Consider the following 25,996-nt stretch of genomic DNA (forward strand, 5'->3'; position numbering starts at 1 on the left):
TGGAACTCTTTGCATGCAAAGCAGATTCTCTGACACTGAGCTATTCTATGGGGGGGGGAATCTTCATATGGAAACATTTGAGGCATAGATGGTCAGTTTAGTGTTTAGGTTGGCCAGGAAACATCCATGTACCGCTTTCCTGTAAGAAAGGCAAGAGAAGTCAAGAGAGTGCCCGGGAAATGTTACCTAATTTAAATAACACTTTGGTTCTTTTTGTACTGAATAAATAAACAAACCTGCTGAGGAATTGTGCTAGCAATGCAAATGGCCACACCCACTACATCTGATTGGGTGGCTTGTGGTGGGAAGCAGTCAGCTTTTTATTCCATCTCTTTGCAGTGGACTTTCATTCTCTGGACATCCCAGGGCACCTGTGATCAGATGTGGAAGAACACCACAAGCCCGATGTAGCCTGCATGCATGCTTTCGACACCCAATGGGCAAATCTACAAAATAAATACACTTCCTACCAGAGGACATTAGGAGCAAACCAATATCCCAGTTATGTTGCTCGTTATCGTTCCTGAAAAGAAAAGGAAAGCAGGTAAGAATGCTCCACATTTTAAATATGTTTGTGCTTGCATGAATCCTTGCGCATGGACAGCTGGCCACCTAGAATTTGGAAAGCTAAGAAGAGAGCTTTGAAAAATCATGCAGTCTGCTCCTGAATGTCAGTTGCTGGGAATCACAAGTGGGGATTGTGATTGCGGTTTCGCCCATGTTCTGCTTCAGAACTTCCAACAGGGGCATCTGATTAGCCACTGTGAAGACGTGATGCTCAAGTAGATGCAGGGTTTTTTCCCCAATGGGCTGCATCCAGTTAAGTCCTACTGAGAGTAACCCCACTGAAATAAGTGAACATAAATTAGTCATGCCCATTAATTTCACTGGGTGTACTCTGAGAAGGACTAGGACTGTATACAGCACGTTTGGCAGGATTCCACTAGGTTTTTGCCTGTGTAGAAGGAGGGCTGTTTCTGAAACTATACTCTCCACCCTTCCCCTCTTCCTGCAGCCCTCTAAATCCATTCTGGAGTGTTGGAGCAAAATCCAGAACAGTCTTAGGAGGCCATGGAGAGGAAGGAGAGTGGGAGTAAGTCCCGCTGCACAAGTGGTCCTCAATTCCCTGCACATCTATCCACTTAGTGCCATGTTAAATTCTGCACTGTGTTCTTAAAAACCTTTTGAGATTTCTTTCTTTCTTTCTTTCTTTCTTTCTTTCTTTCTTTCTTTCTGCTTCATTGGAAAATTTTACCTTTGAGGATTGCATATCCCTATCTGATATACAGGCTGGGAGCCTTGAGTGTGACTCCTTATGCATCACACACAAGAGGGAGATATCTACATGCTTAGAGAAAAACTGAAGTCTGCAGAAGTAAATATACAGATCTATCTATCTGACGGCGGGGGACCTAAAAGGCAAGGTCCCTGAAAATCAATCAATTGAAGCTGAACACACTATTAAGGCGCTGTGGGTTAAACCACAGAGCCTAGGACTTGCCAATCAGAAGGTCGGCAGTTTGAATTCCCGTGATGGGTGAGCTCCCATTGTTAGGTCCCTGCTCCTGCCAACCTAGCAGTTTGAAAGCACGTCAAAGTGCAAGTAGATAAATAGGTACCGCTCTGGCAGGAAGGTAAACGGCGTTTCCGTGCGCTGCTCTGGTTCACCAGAAGCGGCTTAGTCATGCTGGCCACATGACCCGGAAGCTGTACGCCAGCTCCCTCGGCCAATAAAGCGAGATGAGCGTAGCAACCCCAGAGTCGGCCACGACTGGACCTAATGATCAGGGGTCCCTTTACCTTTACCTAGGTTGGCTGCCTGTTTTTGTGGGTGAAGAGGACAGAAAACAAGAGTGACAGGGTACAGAATGGGGTGACCTAGGGAAAGGCCATGGCTGACTGGAAGCCTGAACTGGAGCACTCCAGGCCCCACTTACAAGGAAGAACGAATTTGTCAACGTGTCATAAACTGGCAGGGCAATGGAGAGGAGGAAGAGGATCCCAGTGAGGGGTGTAGCTGGGACTGGGACACACCAGGGCAAGCTGGGAAAGGGGAAGGAGAGGTTGGTGTGGGAAGTACTCATGGGGTGATGGAGGATGACAAGAGGATGGGGGTCAGTGCACAGGAACCAGAGCAGCAGGACCCATCACCGGAGTCAGAGGGGCACCTGTCTCCATGAATACAGCAGTCTCTGAGGAGTAGGGAGCAGTGGGAGGGGTGATCCAGTAGGCTGAGGCAGGCAAGGGCCCACAGCCCAGCTCTCCAGCTGGCCAGGTGGGGCTCGCTAGCTCTGGGAGGTAGTATGTGGTGCCTCAGATGGAGTGTGCTGGGGACAGGTGAGGGTCGCATGCCTCATCAAGCCCAGATGCTGCAATAAGCATACAAAATATAAAAGGGTAGCAGAGCTGAGGTGCTGTTTTCTCAACTGACCATGTTGATGGTGCCTCAACTTGGATGTGAGGCTTTGCTTCACTTTGGACACGTGGATTGACCCTGGACTGGGGACTTGACAAATGGGCTTGCCGCCAGGTAGGCCAGGGGTTCAGGGAACAATGTTGGCTTGTCCCTCGGCTTCTGACAAAGTTGAAGGACACATTCTAACCAGGCAAAATAACTCAAGGAGGGTATGCAGTAGTAGGGCTAGTGAGGGATGTGAGCCTGTGGAGAGTTCAAAGAGCTGAATAGCGAGGCCTAGCAAACTGCATTTTGCCCTCAGGCTTCAGGCTCCTCATGCCTGCCAGTTGAGGAGCCCATTCCATTTGTTCACAAAGGTGTTTATCCATTCATCTGCATTTCTAGGGAACCCATTTCCAACCAACAGCAAATTTGCTCCCCTGAAACCCTTGAGTCTTCATCTGCAAACCATTTTTCCATTTCCAAGTGTTCCTCCAAACGAAATATCTGTGGCAGTAAACTGCATTTGCTCCCAAGTCATGTGGACTCCCCATTAATCTGAGGCAGAAAAGTTCCCACCAGAAAATTGGTGAGAATGTGACGTCCTGGACATCTTCTGAGTCTGAGGGCATCACATGAAGCCTGGAGAGGGACGGAACTGTTTTTATAGCTGACGCTTATCTTGGTCCGTTTGAAAGGCAGACTGGCCTTAGGCCCCTGTTCCTGAAGGCTGTAGTGAAAACTGTCACATTGATCCGGGGAAATTTGGTGCTGTGGTTAGCATTTGTCTGATGATCAGGATGGAGAGAAGAAAATGTCTTTAAGAGAACCTGAGGCAGTTTTCCTCTTTCATGTTGGCCAGATGTCAAGAAGACCATGTGCAGGAGTGGGGAAGGACGGTGAGCATCTCAACACCACAGACTTGAACTGGCTTGAAGGAACTGTTCCTTCTCCTCAGAGCTCTCTGAAGACTGTAGGTCTGGGGGGACATAAGGCGCTTCCGGCCAGAGGCCCATCTACTCCAGCAACATATTCTCATCATAACCAATGAGGTGCCCATTATTGGAAACCCTCAACCAGTTGCCTATTATGCTTCTCTCACATGATTCCCAGCAACTGAGATTCAAAGCCATACCATGTGACAGTGGAGGGAGACATAGGTGTTGTGGCTAGTAACCACTGATAGCCTTCATGAAGGCAGAGGCAGAGGGAATACTTGTGGGAGACAGACAGGCTGCCCTGAGGTCCCTTTTCTGCTGCTTCACTAGGTGCCGTTATCATCACCCTGAGTATTTGTGAGCACCTATTTGGGAGCCTCCTGACACCTATAAGAGCAGGAGTCACCAGTGTGCTTGCCAATAATAATAATAGTAATAATAATTTATTATTTATACCCCGCCCATCTGGCTGGGCTTCCCCAGCCACTCTGGGCAGCTTCCAACGACGTATTGAAATACACTAATGCATTAAAAATTAAAAGCTTCCCTAAACAGGGCTGCCTTCAGATGTCTTCTAAAAGTCTGGTAGTTGTTCTCTTTGACATCTGGTGGGAGGGCGTTCAACAGCGTGGGTGCCACTACCGAGAAGCCCCTCTGCCTGGTTCCCTGTAACTTAGCTTCTCACAGTGAGGGAATCGCCAGAAGGCCTTCGGTGCTGGACCTCAGTGTCCGGGTAGAACGATGGGGGTAGAGACACTCCTTCAGATGTACTAGACCAAGGCTGTTTACTTCCTATGAAACCCACAAAAGGTAAATATCCCCTCAGAAATTCACTCTAATTCAGGAACCCCCAAGGGCCACATATTACCTAAGAGGAGGAGGAGTTTGGACTTGATATTCCTCCTTTCACTCCCCTTAAGGAGTCTCAAAGTGGCTAACAATCTCCTTTCCTTTCCTCCCCCACAACAAACACTCTGTGAGGTGAGTGAAGCTGAGAGATTTCAGAGAAGTGTGACTAGCCCAAGGTCACCCAGCAGCTGCATGTGGAGGAGCGGAGACGCGAACCCGGTTCGCCAGATTATGAGTCCACTGCTCTTCACCACCACACCATGCTAGCTAGAGAAAACTTAGAGAAAACTTCCTGCAGCCACATACCAGTTGTGGGTGGGGCAAAGGTGGGCAAAGCAAGGAATGTAAATATTACCTCTCGTACAGTACGCTAGAGGGACGCGGGTGGTGCTGTGGCCTAAACCACTGAGCCTAAGGCTTGTCAATCAGAAGGTCTGCAGTTTGAATCCCCACGACGGGGTGAGCCCCCATTGCTCGGTCCCAGCTCCTGCCAACCTAGCAGTTCAAAATCACATCAAAGTGCAAGTAGATAAATAGGTACTGCTCCGGCGGGAAGGGAAATGGCTTTTCCACGCACTGCTCTGGTTTTGCCAGAAGTGGCTTAGTCATGCTGGCCACATGACCTGGAAAAACTGTCTGCGGACAAACGTCGACTCCCTCAGCCAGTAAAGTGAGATGAGCACTGCAACCCCAGAGTCGTTTGTGGCTGGACTTAACTGTCAGGGGTCCTTTACCTTTACCTTTTACAGTATGCTAATACACACACTCCCACACCCATCTCTATCCTTCATGAAGATCAGAGTTCAGGGACACATCCCAGCCAGCCAAGGAGGGTGTGAATCCGGGCCAGTGAGGGGCATGGGCTGCAGAGAGTCCCAAGGGCTAGAAAGAAAGGCCTAGTGCAGGGGCGGAGGAAGGGGGTGTAGTGGGTGTGGGCCACCCCACGTGTCAACACTGAGGGGGGTGACAAAATGCTGGGCGGCACTCACCACAGGGACTGCAGCCACACGTCTCTCCTGGGAGAGACGCGGTAGCTTGGGCGCACGCAGGCTCTGCGCTGCCCAAACTGTCTGCCCGTTGCCTCCGCCCAGCTCTAGGGCAGCTGAGTGGGAGGAGGCAGGCAGGCTCAGGAGGCCCCGTGGTGCACCCCACCCCTATTGGCGGCTCGCCCCGCCCCTGGGCACGCCGCCCAAGTGGCTTCCTCCACCGCTGGCCTCATGGCCACCAGGTGTGAGGTTCCCCCATCCCTGCTCTTATCCTCCATTCCAAATGCCATTGCAGCCAGTTCCTCACTGCTGCCCACACAAGACCTGAGCATCCCTCCTAAAATGGTGTTCCAAGGGAGGAGGAATAAACATGGCTGGTAATTTCAGCACTTGAAAGGGAAGGGAAGATAGAGGATTTTTTTCCGTGGTGGTGGTGTTTTTCAATCCAAGGAGCATTTGCTGCTGCTCTCCTTTTGCAGCTGACAAAAGGACAAAAGACCAAGGGAAACGATGTTCCTCCGCTTGCTAGCTTGCTCCCCAGCCCCCAGGTCTCTGTAGCATTGTAGCACACTCCTGCCATCAGCTGTCTGATTGACAGAACAGTCTGATCACCTGGAGAAGAGCAAAAGTGCATCCATTAGCTAGCGAGAGAGGGCTAGGTAGAATCTTATCTTCTGCTGCTGGCTGCTTATGAGCTGTGTGGTTGCAAAAAGGCAAGCCTCCTCCTCCCTTCTCTTCTCACTCTCCTCCTCCTCCTCCTCCGGCTCATTTGCTGGAAGAAGGCAGCAGCAGCAGCAGGGCTGAGCTGAGAAGTTTTTGGCATGGACTTGAGAAGGCAGAGGGACTTAAGCTCACCAGCTCCAGCACCCCAGCAGCCAGACTGCTCATCCATAGCCTGGACAGGTTTCCAAGCTGTTCTGCTTTCTGCTAGGGAGAAACCAAGCACAGGCGTGTTTCTGGGACTTGGTTTGGAATCACAGCGTTTTAGCCAAAGTTGATGGGACTGTCTGAGGTTGTGGTTTTTTCCTCCCAACTCCTTGTGGTGAGAAGATCCCAAGAAGTGTCAGTGGAAAAGTGGGGGTGTCTTTGAATCCACCCCTTTTGGTGGGGTTAAGGAGGTTCTCCTTCCAAAGTACCAAAGAGGTCTCTGTTTGCATGTAAACAAGATCACCAAGACATCCCTGCTGATCAAAGCTCTTTCTGCAGGAACTGGAGATGGAGAATGAGGTTGGGAAATCTGTGGATAAGCAAATGGATAAATACATGTAATTATTCTGGTCTTTTTTAAAAAAGCTCACTTTCTTTCTCTGTTTTCTGCTTTTGCACCATTGCCCTCTCCATTCTCCCATCTTCTGTTCTTCTGGGGTGTGTGTGTGTATCCATCCCTTTAGAACATGTGGGACATGTGGTTAATCATTTTGTGCTCTTCTTCCATAGAGTGACCATAATGGGGAAATCAGAAAGCCAAATGGATATTGTGGAGAAAACGACCAGATCTGGGCAGAGGTCCTGGAGCTTGGTTGCTCTCAGCTTGTCTGTTCTGCTAGTCCTCATGAGCTGTGCTGTGGTTTCCTTAGTAATCCTCTACTCGAAAAGCAGAGGTAAGAGAACAACTGTTACTTATGTGGTTTCCTTCTCTCCTTAACTGCATATTTGGGTAAATTGTATACAGTGCTAAAAAAAACTATATTGGAAAGAATTTGCTACCATTGCTTGGGGGGAGATTGGGGGGATAATTTGTGAGATCTCTTCTCCTAATGTGGTGTGTGTGTGTGTGTGTGTGTGTGTGTGTGTGTGTGTGTAAATATGAATAAGCTCACCACAATCCCATCTGCAGTTTTCAAGTTAAATCTCAACTTGACAAGAATGAAATTCAAGAAAGGAGTCCCTGTATAATCAAGGGCATTCTCCACATACCTTACAGGGGGGTGAATAGTAATCCCAGATCCCAGGCAAAAAAAGATAGCGTTTGCCCAGTATAATATAGCAGATTAATTGTTGAGTTTCAACACAGAACACCAATATTTAAATACTCGCTGCTCCACAGAGTCTACTAACTGAGAAGCTCTGGGATTTGAGCAAATGAGAATAAACAGTGTGTGTGTGTGTGTGTGTGTGTGTGTGTGTGTGTACACACACACACACACAGAGAGAGAGAGAGAGAGAGAGAGAGAGAGAGAGAGAGAGAGAGCCAATTTAAGTGGAGAGAGAAAATTTAAGAGAGAGAAAAGCTGTATAAGTGAAATAGAGGGGGGAAATTGAAATATTATCCTCAGTTAACAATACTGAAAAGCTTGGTTGAGTTAGACATAAGAATGTGTGTTTGCATCTGTCTCCTTGAGACAGTGTGCAGTGGGAAAAAGGACTCCTTGTGCAGTGTGGATTTTAGGCAGAATGAGGAGAGGGACTTATTTAGATGTAGACAATTTGGGATCTGCTACGCTTATCACGCTAGAGCAGGAGATGCAGTAAGCTTCTAAGAACTGAATAATTTTGTACCTTCTGCAGAAGCCCAAATGCAGTCTGTTGCTAGAAGAGTGAGTTTTAAAAGAACTCCCACACAGAACTGGGAAGGAGGGGGAGAGCGACATGCTGTATTTATTCTGCTTTAAAAAGCCTTTAAAAAGAAAAAAGGTTCCGATGGCAGCATTGATTTCCTCCTCCTTGCCACTGAAGTGTTGCCTGAATATTTTGTCCCCGGGTTCATAAAAATATACATGTTGTTGTGGAGGACGGAGTGGAATCAGAGAAGCTTTGCCACCTCCATTCGTAGAACTAGAAATCAATCGTTCAGCAGAACCAGCTCCCTGTAGAATTAGGGAAGAGGAAAGGAATGTATTTCATTGATATCTCATTTTTAGCCTAAGAATCTTTAGAAGTAGTCCCTAAGAAGCCCATGGGGGACACATTCTCTTCTGGGCAGCATTCAGGGGAGAAGCAGGCAGGGCAAGAGGCAAAAGTAAGCAGAGAAATGAATGCCTTTGTATGGCAGGTCAGTTTCTGAACACACACAAACAGCCTTATCCCCCAACCAGGCAAACATGGGGCATTATCAGACGGTTTTTTAAAAAACTGTTTTTATTAAAATATTTTCATCGATAATAAAATTAATAATAATAATAATAATGATGATTTAATATTAATGCCCCACCCATCTGTCTGGGTTTCCCCAGCCACCCTGGGCAGCTTCCAACAAAAAATTAAAAATACATTAAAACAGCGGTCATTAAAAACTTCCCTAAACAGGGCTGCCTTCAGATGTCTTCTAAACATCAAATAGTTGTGTATTTCTTTGACATCGGATGGGAGGGCGTTCCACAGGGCGGGCGCCACTACCAAGAAGGTACATATAACGTCTCTGTTTTCAATTCATAGATTCTTTTCTGCATGTCAGTTACATTCAATGTGAGACATTGCTGTCATGTGCATTCTGAGGTTGGGGGGAGAGAGAAGTAGGTCCAAGGAAATATTCCAGCCAGATTGAAACACTCGGGAAGGGTGCAAAGAAGAGCTGGTCATGGGGTGTAAGAAAAGCCCTGCTAGAATCAGGCAAAAGGCCCATTTGCTCCAGCACCCTGTTCTCACAGTGGCCAACCAGACAGTGATGTAGCATGGGTTGCCAGTGCCCAGGGCACAGCCAGTGTTGCCCCCCCCCACAGTGGGCTGGGCAGCTGGGGTGGAGGTGAGCACCCCAGCCCCAAAAGTTCAGCTTGTGTGCAGCTTGCCTCCCCATGGCTGCGGAAGGCAGCAGGAGCTCACCCATATGGCCTCAGTGAGGGAACCTGTTGTGGGGGTGCCTGGTTGTGCCCCTCTCAGAATTTTGGGGCTCGGGGCCACTGTTAGAATTCCTGCTCCATGGTTGCAGTCATGGGATTGTTGTCTATCACATGACAGTATATGTTTTGACTCCACAGAGTGGGAAGTGACAGAGACAGGATGTTTGTGTTACTGTGTTCCATGAAGTGGGACTATTGTCCTTTGTTTTTTCTCTTTGCTGTCTGATGCTAGAGAGAGAGGGAGCCATGTTGCAGTGCTCCGTGTGTGTTTATATGTAAATAAAGTAGATTAGCCAAAATGCTGAGTTGCTGAGGTCTGTTAAGCAAGCTGCGAAGACTCTGCAGACCCCTAAGTGTGCCGATGTCTGTTGGCATCAGTCACTGTGATGTTCGGGCTGAAGAAAGATTTTGAAGCTTCCAAACAATCGACCAGGAGGAAGAGAACATGCCAGTCGGGCATGTGTCTCTGCCAGGGTCCTACTTGAGTGTAGGACAAGCTCCTGACAGCCACTACCCCTCCGCCCCCATGCTATGCCACTGCAACCAGATGCCTGCAAGCAGAAGCTGAGTGCAACAATCCTGTGTCCAGTGATTCCCAGCAATGGTTATTCAGAGCAATATGGCCTATGACAGTGGAGGCAGAGCACAGCCGCCATGGGCTTTCTTTCCAGGAATTTGTCCAATCCTCTTTTATAGCCACTGGAGCCAACTTCAGGGGGCTATGGGCAGTGGTGGAGGAAGCCACTCGGGCGCCTGGGGCGGGGTGCCCAGGGGCGGGGTGAGCCACCCATAGGGGCTGGGCACACTTTGGGGCCTCCAGAGTCTGCCTGCCTCCTCCCACTCAGCTGCCCTACACCTGGGGAGAGGCGGCAGGCAGACTGTTTGGGTAGCATGGAGCCTGCCTGTCCCCAAGCCACCACGTCTCTCCCAGGAGGCCCCGCAGTGAGTGCTTCCCAGCATTTTGTCACCCCCCTCAGTGGTGACGCCTGGAGCGGCCTGCACCCACCACACCCCCCTTCCTTCACCCCGGCTATGGGTGTTTCAGCACCCACAATAATGTATTTGTGGGCTGGGTCCCCAGAAAGTCAATGGGCAAAGCTGAAGCCCTTCATTGCAGGCGCCCACAATCTTCGGCGCGAGATAGCACCTATGTTTTTACAGCCTTCCAAGTAGGTGGCCATTGCCGCCTCTTATGTCTAATAAATCTTGGCTTTGTCCCTATCTTAGAAGGTATTCAGGGTGACAGGAGGGTTAGGTCAGGATAAATCACTGTGAAATAGGCTATGAGAAGGGGTGCTCTTTTGACAGATTCAGCAAAAGTAGTAGGACCACACACACATAAGCGCGCACACACACATTTAGACACACTCACAGAAGAAGAGCCCTGCTGGGTCAGGCAAATGACCTATCTAGCCCAGCATCCTATTCTCACAGTGCCCAGTCACATGCCCATGGGAAACCTACAAGCAGGATTCAAGCACAGAAACCCTCTCCTCTTCTGTGGCTCCAGAAACTGGTATTTGGGAGCATGGCCCTCTAAGTGTGGAGGCAGAGCATAGCCATCCTGGCTAGTAGTTATCGATAGCCCTCTCCTCCACGAATTTGTCTAATCTTCTTGTAAAGCCATCCAAGCTGGCCATCCCTGCCTCCTGGGGGAGTGAGTTCCATACTTTAACTGTGTGAAGAAGTGCTTTCTTTCCCGAATCCTCAAACATTCAGCTTCCTTGGATGCCCATGACTTCTGCTTTCTCCATGCCAGGCATAATCTTATAAATTTCTATCGTGTCACTTTTTACTCTTTTCTCTAAGCCAGTGTTTCCCAAACTTGGATCACCAGCTGTTTTTTGGACTACAACTCCCATCGTCCCTAGTGGTCAGGAATGATGGGAACTGTAGTCTGAAAACAACTGGAGAGCCAAGTTTGGGAAACACTGTTCTAAACCAAATGCTGCAGCCTTTTCTCATAGGGGAGTCGCTCCATCCCTTCCATCATTTTGGTGGTCCTTTTCTGAGCCTTCTCCAAGTCAACTCAATATATATACATTCTAACTATAAGAAAAAACAAACTTCACACATTGGCGTTTGTGTTATCGGTGTCACCCAAATCCTCCAAGTTCAGGAATACTCTGCAGAAAGTTTACACATTTATATCCATTCCCCATGGTGATGCAAATAAAAATATCCTGCTGGTTCTGGGTCTCGGTGGTTTTCACACCTACATAAAAACAAGGGCTACTGAAACCAAAGATGCCCATCAAGCTTGATTGGATTGCAGGAGTTCTTGGTGAGGAGAGCAGGAGGGTGGGAGTCCTATGAAGCTGTGTTATGTTTGCTGGGGAAAGAATGTGGTTGAGCTGGTTTGACAGGAGGCATTGCAAGATGGCCAGGTGTGTCACATATTTCTCAAGGTCTGAGTTTGAAGATACAAAGATGCCCACAAGCTTGGCTCTAAAGGAGGGGAACCTCAGACCTGTGGCCCAAATGCTGCCCTCCAACTCCTCTATTTGAACTGCAAGGCATTTCCTCAGGCTTCATTCCCTCTCAGAGGCAACATCATCCTTTGGTGCTTTTTCATGGTTGGAATGTGCCCTGAATCTGTGACGATGCCTCCTGGTTACCTGCAAGGAAGATGGAGAGATTGGGGGTAGGGGTGGGTGTCTTACTCCACATAGGTAAGAGTCACATCCATTGCACATGTTTGTATGAGGCCCATAGGCGCCAACTCCTAGGGACTGAGGTCCCTCCCCCCCCTAAAATATTTGAGGCTGCCGCCAGTGTGGTGTAGTGGTTAAGAGCAGTAGTCTTGTAATCTGGGGAACCGGGTTCGCGTCTCCGCTCCTCCACATGCAGCTGCTGGGTGACCTTGGGATAGTCACACTTCTTTGAAGTTTCTCAGCCCCACTCACCTCACAGAGTGTGTGTTGTGGGGGAGGAAGGGAAAGGAGAATGTTAGCCACTTTGAGACTCCTTTGGGTAGTGATAAAGTGGGATATCAAATCCAAACTCTTCCTCTTCCTCTTCTTCTGCTACCCCCAAAGTTGATGGGCATTGCCATTCAAATGGTGTGTGTGTGCATCTCATCTTGTGATCGATTATGCAGCGCTTACCTGCCCCTCCCCAACGTTTTATTCAAGTTGGCACCCTGATCTGGCCTCACCCAGCAGCTATATGTAGCATCCGGAAGGGCACTCACAAAAGAACAATGAGTAGAGATGAATGGGACTCTAAACATCTTGGTCCATTGGCAATATCATGAGCACACTGCCTCTGAACCTAAAGGCTGAACATCTATTCATCCTTACTAGGTTAAGAGGTCCCACTGACAATATCCTGTCTAAGATCCCCTCCAAACCCTGGAGCTGTCAGTGATGAAGCTCCTGGAATAAACCATTGACACAATACCAGAATAATCTAAGGAAATATCAATAACCTTTTGGTGGAATTCTGAAGAGCAGATGCTGGGAATCACAAGTGGGGAGAGTGCTGTTGTGCTCAAGTCCTGCTTGTGGGCTTTCCATCATGGGCAACTGGTTGGCCACTGTGAGAGCAGGGTGGTGTGCCTGATCCAGAAAGACTCTTCTCATGTAGAACAGGAGACATGATAGAGGTGTATAGAATTATGTATGGTGTTGAGCAGGTGTACAGAGGATAGTTTTTCTCCCTCATAACACTAGAACTCAGGGCCATGCAATGAAGCTGAATATTCAAAGAGTCAGGATGAAAGAAAATACTTCTTCATGCAGCACATATTCGATCCCACGGTATGTAGCAATGACTACTAACCTGGAGAAGTAGCCTCTTCCTCCAGGAATTTCTGGTCAATGGTAGCTAGCCACAATGGCTATGTCCTGCCTCCACTGTCAGAGGCAGTATGTCTCTGAATACGAGTTGCTGGAAATTTCAGGTAGGGAGAGGTTTGTTGGTATGTGGGTTTTTTTTGTACAATCCTTTTGAATGGTCTGTGTTTTATGTGCTTTTCTTATATCCACAGATTTACAGAATGGTGACAGTCCACAGAACGTATGTACCACCCGTGGGTGTGTAACAGCAGGTAAAAATGATATTCTTTCCTGAATCATTCTCTTTTTTTCCTCCTGAGGTCCACTACAGGGAATGTGCTGGCATAGCAGACCAATGAAGTCAGCAGGATTGAACCCTCCACTCATCAGCTATGGGTAGTGCTCCACTATTGTGAAACTCTGCCCACCAACCAACTTTGACAGTACCTCCCACTTTTGAGCCACTGGCTGTCAACATGATGTCAAATGATTGTTGGCCCCACTTGGAATCCCTAAGACAGTTGGATGGTGCCCTGTATGCCATCTTCTGGCAACTCCTGCAGCCAAGCTGGTGCCAAAAGTATTGCTTTGCTTTGCTTTGGACCACATTGACAAGACCGAGAGGGGTGGGGTCTTGTCATCTGGGCAGCCCAAGGCCTCCTTACACACTGCCAAGGTTTGTGCCCTGGGGAGGTTACATTGGTGCTGCTAATGCAGCCATCTGACTTCACCCCCAGAGGTGCACTTTATTCTATCTCAAAACAGACAGATGCCAACAAGGCTGACTCCACCCGCTTGTCAAAGTTGTGCTGTGGTGGTGGGAGAGATAATGATCTGTTCCCCTGAGCCAAAAATGTTCCCAATAAACCTGGGTTAGGGGGAGCCCAGAAAAGGCAAACAATCAGGTAACTTAATCAGAATATTCTTTGCGCCTCTAGGTACAAACTGGCCCACAACAGCTGGGAATGGGCTCAATTATTGGACACCATGAGGGTACTTGCAAGCATTCTGCTTCCCCAATAATGGACACTTTTATGTTTTCATGACGTGCAGCTGCCAGAATAATTCAGAACATGGACCCCACAGCAGAACCTTGCCAGAATTTTTACCAGTATGCCTGTGGAGGCTGGCTCAGTCGTCATGTCATCCCAGAGACCAGTTCCAGATACAACATCTTTGACACACTGAGGGATGAACTGGAGATTATTCTCAAAGGTGAGGGTCTGTTTTCTGTACTTTCCCATTACCTGCCTACTTCCCCACTCAGTGCTAGATCTGTGCATAAGCCAAGTATGCTGCAGTTCATGGACTCAGATTATGATGTTCTAAATATCTCCCCCCCCCAAAAAAAAGAGAGAAAATACCGGTTAGATTGTTAGCCACCTCCATCCAAGGTCTGGATATGCCAAGGGAAAGTCCCCTTTCTCATGGTTAATTCAACAATACTGTCAAAGAGGTGGTGTCCTCTGCAAGTTGTGCAAAGATGCAAAACTTTGGAGAGCGTCACAACAGAAAATGCTCCAGCAGATGGTGGTAGAGAACTTGAGTGCCTTGCTCGCTATTAAGTTGTATTTCAACCAACAGGTGGCTGTAAACAGCTTCCAGTATAGCTTGTTTTGGTCCCTGCAACTTCAGCCCATAGAAAGCACAAGGAAGAACCCAGCAACTGGTGATTTTGGCCAGGAAGAATAGGCCCAATTGTCAGTGATTTCAGCCAACAGATTAGCAAATCCCTGTTTCCAGCATTAAGAGCATAAGAAGAACTTGCTGGATCAGACCAAACGTCCTTCTAATCCAGTGGTTCCCAACCTATTTTTTGGCCATGCACCACCTAAGCATCTCTAAAATCCTGATTCCCCGCCCCCCCCCCGTGACATATAATTATTATTATTATTCAAAAAGTGGACTCCTATTCACGTGGAGGAAGCCTAAAAAGCCATCCATTGTTAATAACTCATTCTCAAATTGCCCCCCTTAAAAATCAAATTGCCCCACACTGGGAACCATGGTTCTAAGCCAACATTCTCGTCTCACAGTGGCCCAACCAGCAATTGCTATTCAGAGACAGTGGAGGCCGAAACCACAAGTGCTTTATCAGCTATTGAAGCCATGACCTCACCTGCACCCAAACAGAGATAACAGATTGCAGGTCATTAGGCTATCATGATTCTTTTCTTCCTCCAGGTGTGCTAGAGACACCAGAGCACGAAGATCGGGAAGCCTTTCAGAAGGCGAAAATGCTTTATAGATCCTGTATGAATGAAAGTGAGTCTCCTCCTCCTCTTTATTCACCCATTTGCCCTATTTATCAAGCTGTTTTTCCTAGCGGCCACTTTTAGTGAATGGAGTAGGGTGGCGCTGTGGTCTAAATCACAGAGCCTAGGGCTTGCTGATCAGAAGGCTGGCAGTTCGAATCCCCGCGGTGGGGTGCGCTCCCGTTGCTCAGTCCCAGCTCCTGTCAACCTAGCAGTTCAAAAGCACATCAAAGTGCAAGTAGATAAATAGGTACCACTCTGGCAGAAAGGTAAACAGCGTTTCCGTGCGCTGCTCTGGTTCACCAGAAGTGGCTTAGTCATGCTGGCCACATGACCTGGAAGCTGTACGCCGGCTCCCTCGGCCAATAAAGCAAGATGAGCGCCGCAACCCCGGAGTCGGCCACAACTGGACCTAATGGTCAGGGCTCCCTTTACCTTTACCTATATATGGTTTACAATGTAGCTAAAGAAATAATGCATTGCAGATTTTATTGGTTAGGAGAAGGGAAGTTCAGTGACAGAGCATCTGCTTTGCATGCAGAAGGTCCCAGGTTTGGACCCAATAGTCGGACAATGTATGGTAGCTTCCTATAGTCATTTCTTCTTTCAGATACCTGTTTTAGATGCACTTATTTCTGTCGTCTCCAATGCTGATTGGTGACATGCTACATGTTGCAAGTGTTGGGATGCAGCTTGCACTGGAGGCTGGTGTGCCTGCATGGGAAAGAGGAGAGAGAGAAACCTCCAGGCATATTCAGCCAGGTTTGGGAGGGAGCTGTCTGAGGTCCTGGACAGCCACTGCAAACCTAAGGAGATAATACTGAGCTCTGAGTCAGTATGACGTAGCTTCCTTTATCTTCAGGGATCTGCCATAGCTCTGTGGCTGGAGCTCTGCATATAGACACTCCCAGGTTCAAACCACAGCATTTCCAGCTGCAGCTGCGAATCTCCCTTGTCCGAAACCCTGTAGTGCCTCTGCCAATCAGTGTAGGCAACACCGAGCTTGATCTTCCAATTCCTTGGTACAGTGGATACTTGGGTTGCAAACGTGATCCGTGCAGGAGGCATATTCACAAACCACAGTGTTCGCAACCCGCAGCACTGTGTCTGTGCAGGTTGTGATTCGGTGCTTCTGTCCTCGCACAAAGCACAATTTAGCACTTCTGTGCATGTGTGACTCCTGAAACCCGTTTCGGTACTTTGAGGTTTCGGCGCATCCGGAACCCAAAAAAAATGCAACCTCAAGCGTCTGTAACCCGATGTATGACTGTGCTAGGATCCCTATTCTCATTCATTTTTTTTTCTTTCCTGCTGCTTTCCTTTCCTTTCCCATTCATAGGCATCATAGAGCAACACGACTCATTGCCTCTGCTCGAGGTCTTGCACACGGTTGGAGGCTGGCCAGTGGCTTCTGCAGACTGGAATATTACAAATGGTAACAAGGAGGCCAGGGGAACTTTGAGGGTGTTGTTGTTGTTGTTGTTGTTGTTGGCAACCAAGCAGTGTATACATTATTAAATAAATAATAGTAAATAAAGGAGGGTGCCCATCTTTGAGCAGGGATGAGGCAAATCTAAACAAAAAACAAAAAAAACACTGACAACTGGGAAACACTGGCCTGTGAGCGCTCCAGTAGGAGAACAGCCTTTACCAAAGGTGTCATGGGCTTTGAAGACACTAGAACTCAGGACGCAAGGGAGAAATGTGCTAGGAGGAAGGCAAACTTGGCAAACCCTCACCATGATCAACTCCTGCCTGGAAATCTATGTCCCCACTGTGGAAGGACGTGTGGGTCCAGAATTGGCCTCCACAGTCATTTGCAGACTCATTGTTAAAACCATGTTTATGGAAGACAATCTTACTCGGCTACTAGTGATCGCCAAAGAAGAAGCTATAACACTTTGAATCCCAAACTCTGGCACTTGGGTGAGGACTGAGGGTGATGCCCTAATGGGGTGAAGCCCTGCCCTTCCAACTCTTATCATTCTATGTGGATTATATGGGTGGCCAGTTGGGGACAGTAGATTCAACCTGCAGGGGCAGCGTGCCCCATTTCTCTGCTTGAGACAAAATGGGGAAGTGCTGCCCCACACTGCTGTGCCACCCACTGCAACACCACCACCACCTGTACCACTGCCACGTCACCCACCTCCATTGGCACCACACCACCTCTGCTGCTGGAAGAGAAGCAGCACTGCCAGCAGTATACAGTGAGATCTTGCCAAGATCTCGTGAGATCTTCCATGCTCCCTGAGATCTCATGAGTTTTCCACAAGATTTCACCGGGCATTGACGCCAATGCCAGCTGGCTTTCAGTGGCACAGTGGTGGACACTAATTCCCAATGTGTCTGTTGACTGGTGTAGGTCTATGGAGCCTATGCAGCTGAAGCTACCATCCAACATTTGGGTCTAAGGCATTGATAAATAATTACCTGACATTCAGAAGACATCTTAAGGCAGCCCTGTTCAGGGAAGTTTTTAATATGTAACGCTGTACTGTTTTTAACACTGATTGGGAGCCGCCCAGAGTGGCTGGGGAAACTCAGCCAGATGGGCGGGGTATAAATAATAAATTATTATTATTATTATTATTATTATTATTATTATTATTATTATTGAAGCTTCCATGCCAGATTAGTAGGGCCAGCCCACCCATGAGGCAGGGTGAAGCAGCCACCTCAGGTGGCGGAAGCCCCCAAGGCAGCACCCCACCCACCCTGCTGCCTCCAATCCTGGCATTGGCTTGGATTAACACCTGCGAAGAATTCAGGGGCCCTAATCAACATATCCATCTTCCTCATTGGGTGGAAGAACTCAAAGTATTATACAAATGTACACTGCAAATATGTTACTCATTTATTTCCTGACTAATCCTGTGACCTTGGAAAGGCTGTAGGAATTTACACTGGTGGCAACTTGTACATTTGATTTCAATTGGATTTAGTCATGAGTTATAGTTTAGAGATAATTGTGATACATAAGTAGTTGAAATAGGATTATTATTATTATTATTATTATTATTATTATTAAGCTTTTTAAATAATCTCATTTTCTTTTCTTTAATCCTTTTGCCACAGAGCCAAACTGGAAAATAGAAGACAAGCTTGCCTTATTGAATTTTCAATATAACGCACGGGTCCTCATTGACATGTTTGTGTGGCATGACGACCGGGATTCCAGCAGAAATATAATTTATGTAAGAAAGCATCAAATCAGGGAATTGTGGTACTTTAGGTTGGTGGGCTGCTCTTCTTTGCACATTACATGCATTTGTACATTTCACTCCCCCATACCCAATATTTTATGGATATTGTCTTCTACTAGTCCTCTTCCATCTGTTTAAGATTTCATCACCACCATCATCACTTTTAATTTGTATACCATCTTTCTATCTTATAATACCCAAGGCAGTTTACAAGCTGAAGAAACAAAGAATGTACACTTTATCATAATCTAATGCAATACAAAAATGTGATATAAGGATACCAGGTTAATGCGCTAGATCAATGGGACAAAAAGGACTGACAAAATCTGGGACCAGGAGGAAGGGACGCTGGATGAAGATTGGATTGTTTTACCTTTTTTCTCTTTTATCATTAGGACTGTTTTAAAATAATTGATGAATGTTAGAAGAATGTTGAAATGGAACTACTTGGTTCTAGTAAAAATGTTTAAAGAATTAGGTTAATGATATGGTTATGAGAAGTTGGTAAAAATAAGATTTAAGTTTTAAGGTTTGCTATAAGACAAGATGAAAATAGATTAAGGTAATGTAAGGACAAAATATTATGAACTATGGAAAGGATTTGCTGTGATAATTATTAACCAGGATACAAGGAAGGGGAGGGGGAGGAGGTCAAAGAAAGAAGGTAATGAAAGTTAAAAATTTGAGAATGATGGATGTATTTTTTCTTTCTATTTTTCTGTTTTGTCTTTTTTCTTGTTTTTTCTCTTTTTTATAATTTTTTTTTAAAAATCTTTAATAATTATTATTTTTTTAAAAAAAGATTTCATCACCATCATCATCACTTTTAATTTGTATACCATCTTTCTATCTTATAATACCCGAGGCAGTTTACAAGCTGAAGAAACAAAGAATATGCACCTTATAACAATCTAATGCAATACAAAAATGTGATAATAACTTTAAAATAAGCAACCTACATCAAATAAAGTCAACAATCATTAGAATAGTACAGAATAATATTAAATATCAACATATAAAAATTAAACAGAAATCTACTCATAAAAATTACAATAAATAATTTCTAAACTATTTCAATTCCATTGAAACACAGTCCATCTAGGCAGGTGGAAATTGCATGTACCGTATTTTTCGTCCCATAGGACGCACCAGCCCATAGGATGCACCAAGTTTTTTGGGGGGGAAATAAAGGGAAAAAAATTATTTCCCCCCCAGGCGCTTCTGGGGCCGGCTGTGCCCGGAGCTTGTGGGGCAGGCAGCGGGGAGAAGCGCTCTTCTCCCCGCCGCCCGCCTGCAGACCAGGTCCGGGGACAGCGGGAAGACGCGCTGCACCTCCCAGCTGTCCCTGGAGCTTGCGGGGCAGGCAGCGGGGAGAAGCGCTCTTCTCCCCACCGCCCGCCTGCAGACAAGGTCCAGGGACAGCGGGAAGACACGCTGTGCCTCCCAGCTGTCCCCGGATCTTGCGGGGCAGGCAGCGGGGAGAAGCTCTCTTCTCCTCGCCGCCCGCCTGCAGAACAGGTCTGGGGACAGCGGGAAGATGCGCTGCGCCTCCCAGCTGTCCCCAGAGCTTGCGGGGCAGGCAGCGAGGAGAAGCTCTCTTCTCCCCGCCACCCGCCTGCAGACAAGGTCCAGGGACAGCGGGAAGACACGCTGTGCCTCCCAGCTGTCCCCAGAGCTTGCGGGGCAGGCAGTGGGGAGAAGCTCTCTTCTCCTCGCCGCCCGCCTGCAGACCAGGTCCGGGGACAGCGGGAAGACGCACTGCACCTCCCAGCTGTCCCCAGAGCTTGCGGGGCAGGCAGCGGGGAGAAGCGCTCTTCTCCCCGCCGCCCACCTGCAGAACAGGTCCAGGGACAGCGGGAAGACGCGCTGCGCCTCCCAGCTGTCCCCGGAGCTTGTGGGGCAGGCAGCGGGGAGAAGCGCTCTTCTCCCCGCCGCCCGCCTGCAGACCAGGTCCGGGGACAGCGGGAAGACGCGCTGCACCTCCCAGCTGTCCCTGGAGCTTGCGGGGCAGGCAGCAGGGAGAAGAGCTCTTCTTCCCACCGCCCGCCTGCAGACCAGGTCCGCGGACAGCGGGAAGACATGCTGCGCCTCCCCACTGTCCCCGGAGCTTGCGGGGCTGGCGGCGGGGAGAAGCACGCGTCTCCCCGCTGTCAGCCTCCAAACCACATTGGGAGACAGCGGGATGGCGGCGTTCCGCCTCCCCGCTGTCCCCCGACCTTGTGGGGCTGGCGCTGCAGCTCTCCTGAAGCCTGGAGAGCGAGAGGGGTCGGTGCACACCGACCCCTCTCACTCTCCAGGCTTCAGCGAAAGCCTGCATTCGCGCCATAGGATGCACACACATTTCCCCTTCATTTTTGGAGGGGGAAAAGTGTGTCCTATAGGGCGAAAAATACAGTAGTCCTTGAAATAAACAGCATCTCCAAATAAAGAACTAGAACAGTAAGAAACTGGTATGCTATGCTTCGTGTGCTGTTTCCCCAAACAGAAAGGACTGGGTTGTTACCCATTCTCCTTATACTCCCAAGTATACCCATTGAAAATAATGCATCTTGCTAACTTAGATATAACCCACTGTATTGCAAGTTGTTTCTGCTCGGTATTAAAGGACAAGTCAACCACCAGCTCTAGCAAAAGACAGGTGATTTTTTTTGTGCAAGTAGAAGACAGATCATGGTGCCTTCCTGATGTTGTTGAACTATAGCTTCCATCATCTCAGACAATTGACCATGCTGTCTGGAGCTGATGGGAGTTGTAGTCCAACAATATCTGGAGGGTGCCTATCCCTGCTATATGTGGTGTGCTACTTGAGATCCTAAGGATGCTGTGGATTGAACCTTCACTTGGTTCCCTAAAGCTATTGTATGCTGAGTCACACGATTGGTCCATTAGCTCGGTATTGTATCTTCTAATTGGTAACAGCTCCTCTGCATCTTAATAAGAAATATCCCAGAGTTGGACATTCTTTGAATTAGAAATGTCAGCAATTGAATCTGGGGCCTTCCATATGTAAATCATTTGGTCGTCTTCCAAGTGATGGGTTTTTGATACTGACATCTTCTGTTGAATCCTTTCCTACACAATAAGAGAGATTCTTTCCCTCCAGATTGACCAGCCTGGGTTGGGAATGCCCTCAAGAGATTACTACTTTAGTGATGGCAACTACCAAAGAGTAAGTATTTTAACAGCTTCCAAACTTCACTTTCACCTTTTGAACATCACAATATTGAAAGATTCCAGGGATCCCACACATCCTGTCAACAATCTACTAAAATAGCTGCTATTCTATTCTCTGCTTCATTCATGGTTTATGTGCTGGTCTGAGGGAGATATCCTAAAACATTGATGGGGATTATGACAATCTCTGCACACCCCAGAACTTTTACTACTCTTGGCAAATGCTTTCAACTCTTATTTCAATCTGAGACAGAGAAGAGTTTGGGTGCTCATAGGAGGTCATCTCTTCTTCTTAGTTACAAGACCCCAAAGTTCATTTTCTGGCCTGAGCCTACTAAGCTTTTCTTGCATCTCTGCTGATTAAAATATCAACAGCCAAGCTCAACCCTAAGGTGGTCCTTCAGAGACACCAGTCCCAGATAATTTAGAACACTTTTTTTGGGGGGCTATGTTCTTTCAGATGTTGTTGGCCATCAACTCCCATCAGCTGCAGCCAGCACTGTTGATGGTCAGGCACGGTGGGAGTTGTAGTCCAACATCAACTGAAGGACCACAGGCTCCCCATCTCTGGTTTAGATATTTATACTTCAGATGTAAGACTATCAAACAAATTGGAAGCCACTGAACTATCCAGTGGTAATCTCTACCTTCAGTGTTTCTGACTGTTAACAACTTTGCCTGGTGAATTTATTGCCTCTGGACTGTGCTTAAATGCAAATTTCTAACATCTTCTCTTTGTCCTCCTCTGTTTAGGTGAGGGAAGCTTACTTCCAGTACATGGTCCTCATTGCCAAGATGATTAGAGAAGATATGAATATGTCCAAAGATGACAACTTTGTCCAGGAAGAAATGAGAAAGGTTATGGAATTTGAAACAGATGTAGCAAATGTGAGTACAGCATTTTTTATTCTTTTTTGAAAGCTGAAGAGTAAATTCAAAAGGGAATGAGGACAGCAGTATATATAGGGCTATAGCCAATGTTAGTATACTCAAATGTAGACCCATTGGGTTGTATCAAATGTAGCACTAATTTAAACTCACATAGTGGTGTACTTGTTCTAGTGGTGAAATGTTTTGTGCCAGTGGAACATTGTGATGCATGAGAATACATAAGCACATTGCTGGTGACTTTGTTGTGCAATAGCCAGAGCAATGAGTTTTTGTCAGCATAACTGTTCCATTGGATTCCTCCACTACACAATGTGATAACTCACAAAGAGCCCTTGAGCCAATGGACAGAGAACTTTCTGGGTGTCCCATCCAAGGAGTAACTTCCGAATTGTCCTTGAAATTTCTGTTTTGGCACAACATGAGGGCAACTCTGATCTTTGCTTTCTAGGCTACAGTGCCCACAGAGGAAAGGCATGATGTGACTTTGCTATACAACAAAATGACTGTTGCTGAACTCCAGGAAAAGTTTGAACTAAATGTAAGTGTTTGAAGATCTGCTCCCTAAGGTGGTGTTGGAATGACAATCTCAGATTCCAAAACATAAAATGTTGTTTAGTAATAGCCAGTTGAGTTGGGTGAATCTGACAATGTTGGTTTCTGACAGTTTTTGGGTTTCACGCTCTTAAGTTCAGTTCTCCACATTTCTACAGCAGTTTGCAATTTTTGTGTGCCTGGAGATCTGCTCTACAAAATTCAGAGATGTGCGAATTTCAAAGGGTGATAGTGCTTCTGTTTGCAATGTGTTTAGGAAAGTACTAATTAGGTCTGTTTGTCTTTACATGTGAAATGAATTGAAACCTCCCCCACCCCTAGTTAGCAGTAGAGGAGGCCATGACTATGTTCTGAAGGAAGCCTCAGAACCTAGTCCTGCTCTGTCCAATCGAGGCACAGGCAAAATGAAGCGTACCAGTAGTAGCTGGTGGGGCAAATGGAGTTGTATTGCTCTCCCGGCTTTCTAATGCCACATATCATTACCACTTCCTGAGAAGAGGAGGAGGGGCAAGGCAGTGGGGATCATGCTGTGGGTGCAATGGTGGAGCTAATCTGACCCTCCCAACACTGCACCTGCACCTGCTCCTTGCTGCGCTCCCTGCTGCCTTGCTCCCCTCCCCCTGGTAAGCAACAGTGATGTGCAGCATTAGGAAGGCAGGAGAGCAACACAGCCCCACTTGCCCCACCAACTACTACTGGTAAGCTTCATTTGGCCTGTGCCTCGATTGGACCCAGAGGGCAGGACTAGCACCGATGGGTGGGCATTATAGGGAAGCAGATTTCAGCTATACATTAAGTGACTTCAGAATGGCTAGAGCTGATCAGCGATGGAACAGACTGCCTCAGGAAATGGCATGGAGATGCTCAGGCAGGGGCTGAGTGGCCACCTGTCAGGGATGCTTCAATTGCATCCTACATCACAGGTTGTGCATGGAGCATGGATGATTCAGGGAAGATGTGGGCTGTGCCCCAACAGCATCTGGGCAAGATTGAAGAGCACTGGACCAGGGTTCCTTAGAGCACTCTGAATCCTTTTCTGCATGATGATAAATACCTTTGAATGGGACGTGCATGAGGAATGCATTATCTAGGGATGCTTAAGGAATCCAGTCTTTGTGATTTGATATAAACCAAACTGGATTTCCTGAACTAGTGTGTCCACCAGCTTTTGCACTTCCTAATCAATTCCTCCACACTTTTTTATATACTGTACATATATCGGGAATTAAATTCATTGAGCAAATCCCTTTGCTATGTCAATTTCAAGGAAAAACAATTTCAGCAGGACCACGGAGGGATGAAAATGGAATTTCCCAATATCTTTTTAAAGGACTTGTTTTCATTTTCCCCCTTCCCCCACTCTCTCTCTCTCTCATCTAGGGGTTCAATTGGACACTCTTCATCCAAAATGTAATGTCTTCGGTTAACATTGAGATCAGTCCCAATGAGGAGGTGGTCGTGCACGGAATGCCATATCTTCGGGAGCTAAAAGCTGTCATTGCCAGTTATTCAGCCAGGTAGGGATGCCAGATTTCTTGGACTGAGGTGGGAGAAGGGAGGGAGAAGAAGGGAGCATATATAAAAACATAAAGAGAGAGAAAATGAAACAGTAAAAGAGAAGCAAAAAGTAAAACAGAGAAACAAACAAAGAGAAGAGGAGTTGGGGAGAAATACAATTCAGTCCACATTTAGAGGCGAATTTACTTAATCTGCATTTCCCCAAGCAACACACAGATCAAAACACAGACATCTTTCAAAAATTCACACTTTTCTGAATTTTTCTTTCTAGTTTTCCAGCCAGGTAATATGAACAAAAATGCATATGCTAGAGTAGAGTGTGCCTATAAATGCACGTATTAGTGAAACTAACGTACAAAAGTGCATTATTTTAGAGAAATCGTCTTGCAAAAAAACCCAACACGGTTATTATTGGTGAAACAAACAAGCAAAAATGCATTGTATTTATTAAGTTACATGGCTTTGCAAAAAATGTGTATATTAGGCAAAACATTATCATCATCATCATTATTATTATTTATTTGCAAACTGATGTTGAAATGTGAAGACGTGAACTTAAAGCTGAAAAGAGAGAAACTGAGTTAAACTAAAACCAACAGAGCATGACTGAGTAAAAGAGAAACACAGAAAGAGGGAGAGAAAATGAATAGAAAGAGACACTGTGAGTGAGTGAGTATGAGAGAGAGAGAGCGACCCATCTGCACTATACATTTAAAGCAGTATCATGGTGCTTCACAGTCATGGATTCCCCCAAAGAATTCTCGGAGCTATAGTTCAAGTGCGATGAGAGTTGTTGGGAGACCCGTATTCTTTGAGGGAAGCCATGACTGCTTAAATTGGCATCATAGTGCTTTCAGTGTATGGGTTGAAAGTGATCTCAGTGTCACTCTTTAAATGATGACATTGGACTTATTATGGCTGCAGCGCTATGTGCACAGCTCCATTAAACATTGTTGTTGTTGTTGTTTAGTTGTTTAGTCGTGTCCGACTGTTCATGACCCCATGGACCAGAGCACGCCAGGCACTCCTGTCTTCCACTGCCTCCCGCAGTTTGGTCAAACTCATGTTAGTAGCTTCAAGAACACTGTCCAACCATCTCGTCCTCTGTCGTCCCCTTCTCCTTGTGCCCTCCATCTTTCCCAACATCAGGGTCTTTTCCAGGGAGTCTTCTCTTCTCATGAGGTGGCCAAAGTATTGGAGCCTCAGCTTCAGGATCTGTCCTTCCAGTGAGCACTCAGGGCTGAGTACTCATTAAACATAGCATTAAACATAGCAGGACTTAATGGCTGAGTAAATAGGCTGAGGACTGCATTGCAAGTTATAGCAGAGCTTATGCATTAAATATGCTTCAGAGTGTCTTTTACTGAATGATGCAGTAATGGGAGCAGCGGGGAGGAAAGAGACAATCTAACCCCTTCCTTCCTATATGTTTATCAGTTCAAAATCACCCTGAGGGGTTTTAAATTTCAAGAGGGTTTTAGTAATTGTAGCGAGCAACCCATTTAACAATTCCTAACTTCTGCTCTTCCTGTGCCCCCCCCCATGTATAAATACACCCCCAGCACAATCCAGAACTATTTGGTGTGGCGCCTGGTACTTGACAGAGTTAGCGGTTTGAGCCGGCGTTTCAAGGAGGCCAGGGCAAACTACCGAAAGGTAACACTCTCCCACTTTTTA

The 25,996-nt window shown here is 46.9% G+C and overlaps 1 protein-coding gene across 3 annotated transcripts in view; it reads left to right on the plus strand.

Moving 5' to 3' along the window:
* The first annotated feature begins 323 nt into the window (after positions 1 to 323).
* The window catches only part of MMEL1 (membrane metalloendopeptidase like 1), a 40,463-nt gene continuing 14,790 nt past the window's right edge, over positions 324 to 25,996 (plus strand). The window contains exons 1-12 of one of the 3 annotated variants that reach the window (XM_053400656.1): positions 324 to 544; positions 6,606 to 6,769; positions 12,936 to 12,995; positions 13,777 to 13,938; positions 14,908 to 14,988; positions 16,318 to 16,413; positions 18,057 to 18,175; positions 21,288 to 21,353; positions 22,112 to 22,246; positions 22,698 to 22,787; positions 24,182 to 24,318; positions 25,882 to 25,975. In XM_053400656.1, coding sequence (XP_053256631.1) covers positions 6,616 to 6,769; positions 12,936 to 12,995; positions 13,777 to 13,938; positions 14,908 to 14,988; positions 16,318 to 16,413; positions 18,057 to 18,175; positions 21,288 to 21,353; positions 22,112 to 22,246; positions 22,698 to 22,787; positions 24,182 to 24,318; positions 25,882 to 25,975 — 1,194 coding nt within the window. In that variant the 5' untranslated portion in view covers positions 324 to 544; positions 6,606 to 6,615. Of the gene's footprint in view, positions 545 to 5,801; positions 6,434 to 6,605; positions 6,770 to 12,935; positions 12,996 to 13,776; positions 13,939 to 14,907; positions 14,989 to 16,317; positions 16,414 to 18,056; positions 18,176 to 21,287; positions 21,354 to 22,111; positions 22,247 to 22,697; positions 22,788 to 24,181; positions 24,319 to 25,881; positions 25,976 to 25,996 lie in introns of those variants that run through there. The other 2 variants (XM_053400654.1, XM_053400655.1) reach the window with 2 other exon arrangements.

This window comes from Podarcis raffonei, chromosome 8 (genome assembly GCF_027172205.1).
Source record: "Podarcis raffonei isolate rPodRaf1 chromosome 8, rPodRaf1.pri, whole genome shotgun sequence".
In the NCBI taxonomy this organism is placed as follows: domain Eukaryota; kingdom Metazoa; phylum Chordata; class Lepidosauria; order Squamata; family Lacertidae; genus Podarcis; species Podarcis raffonei.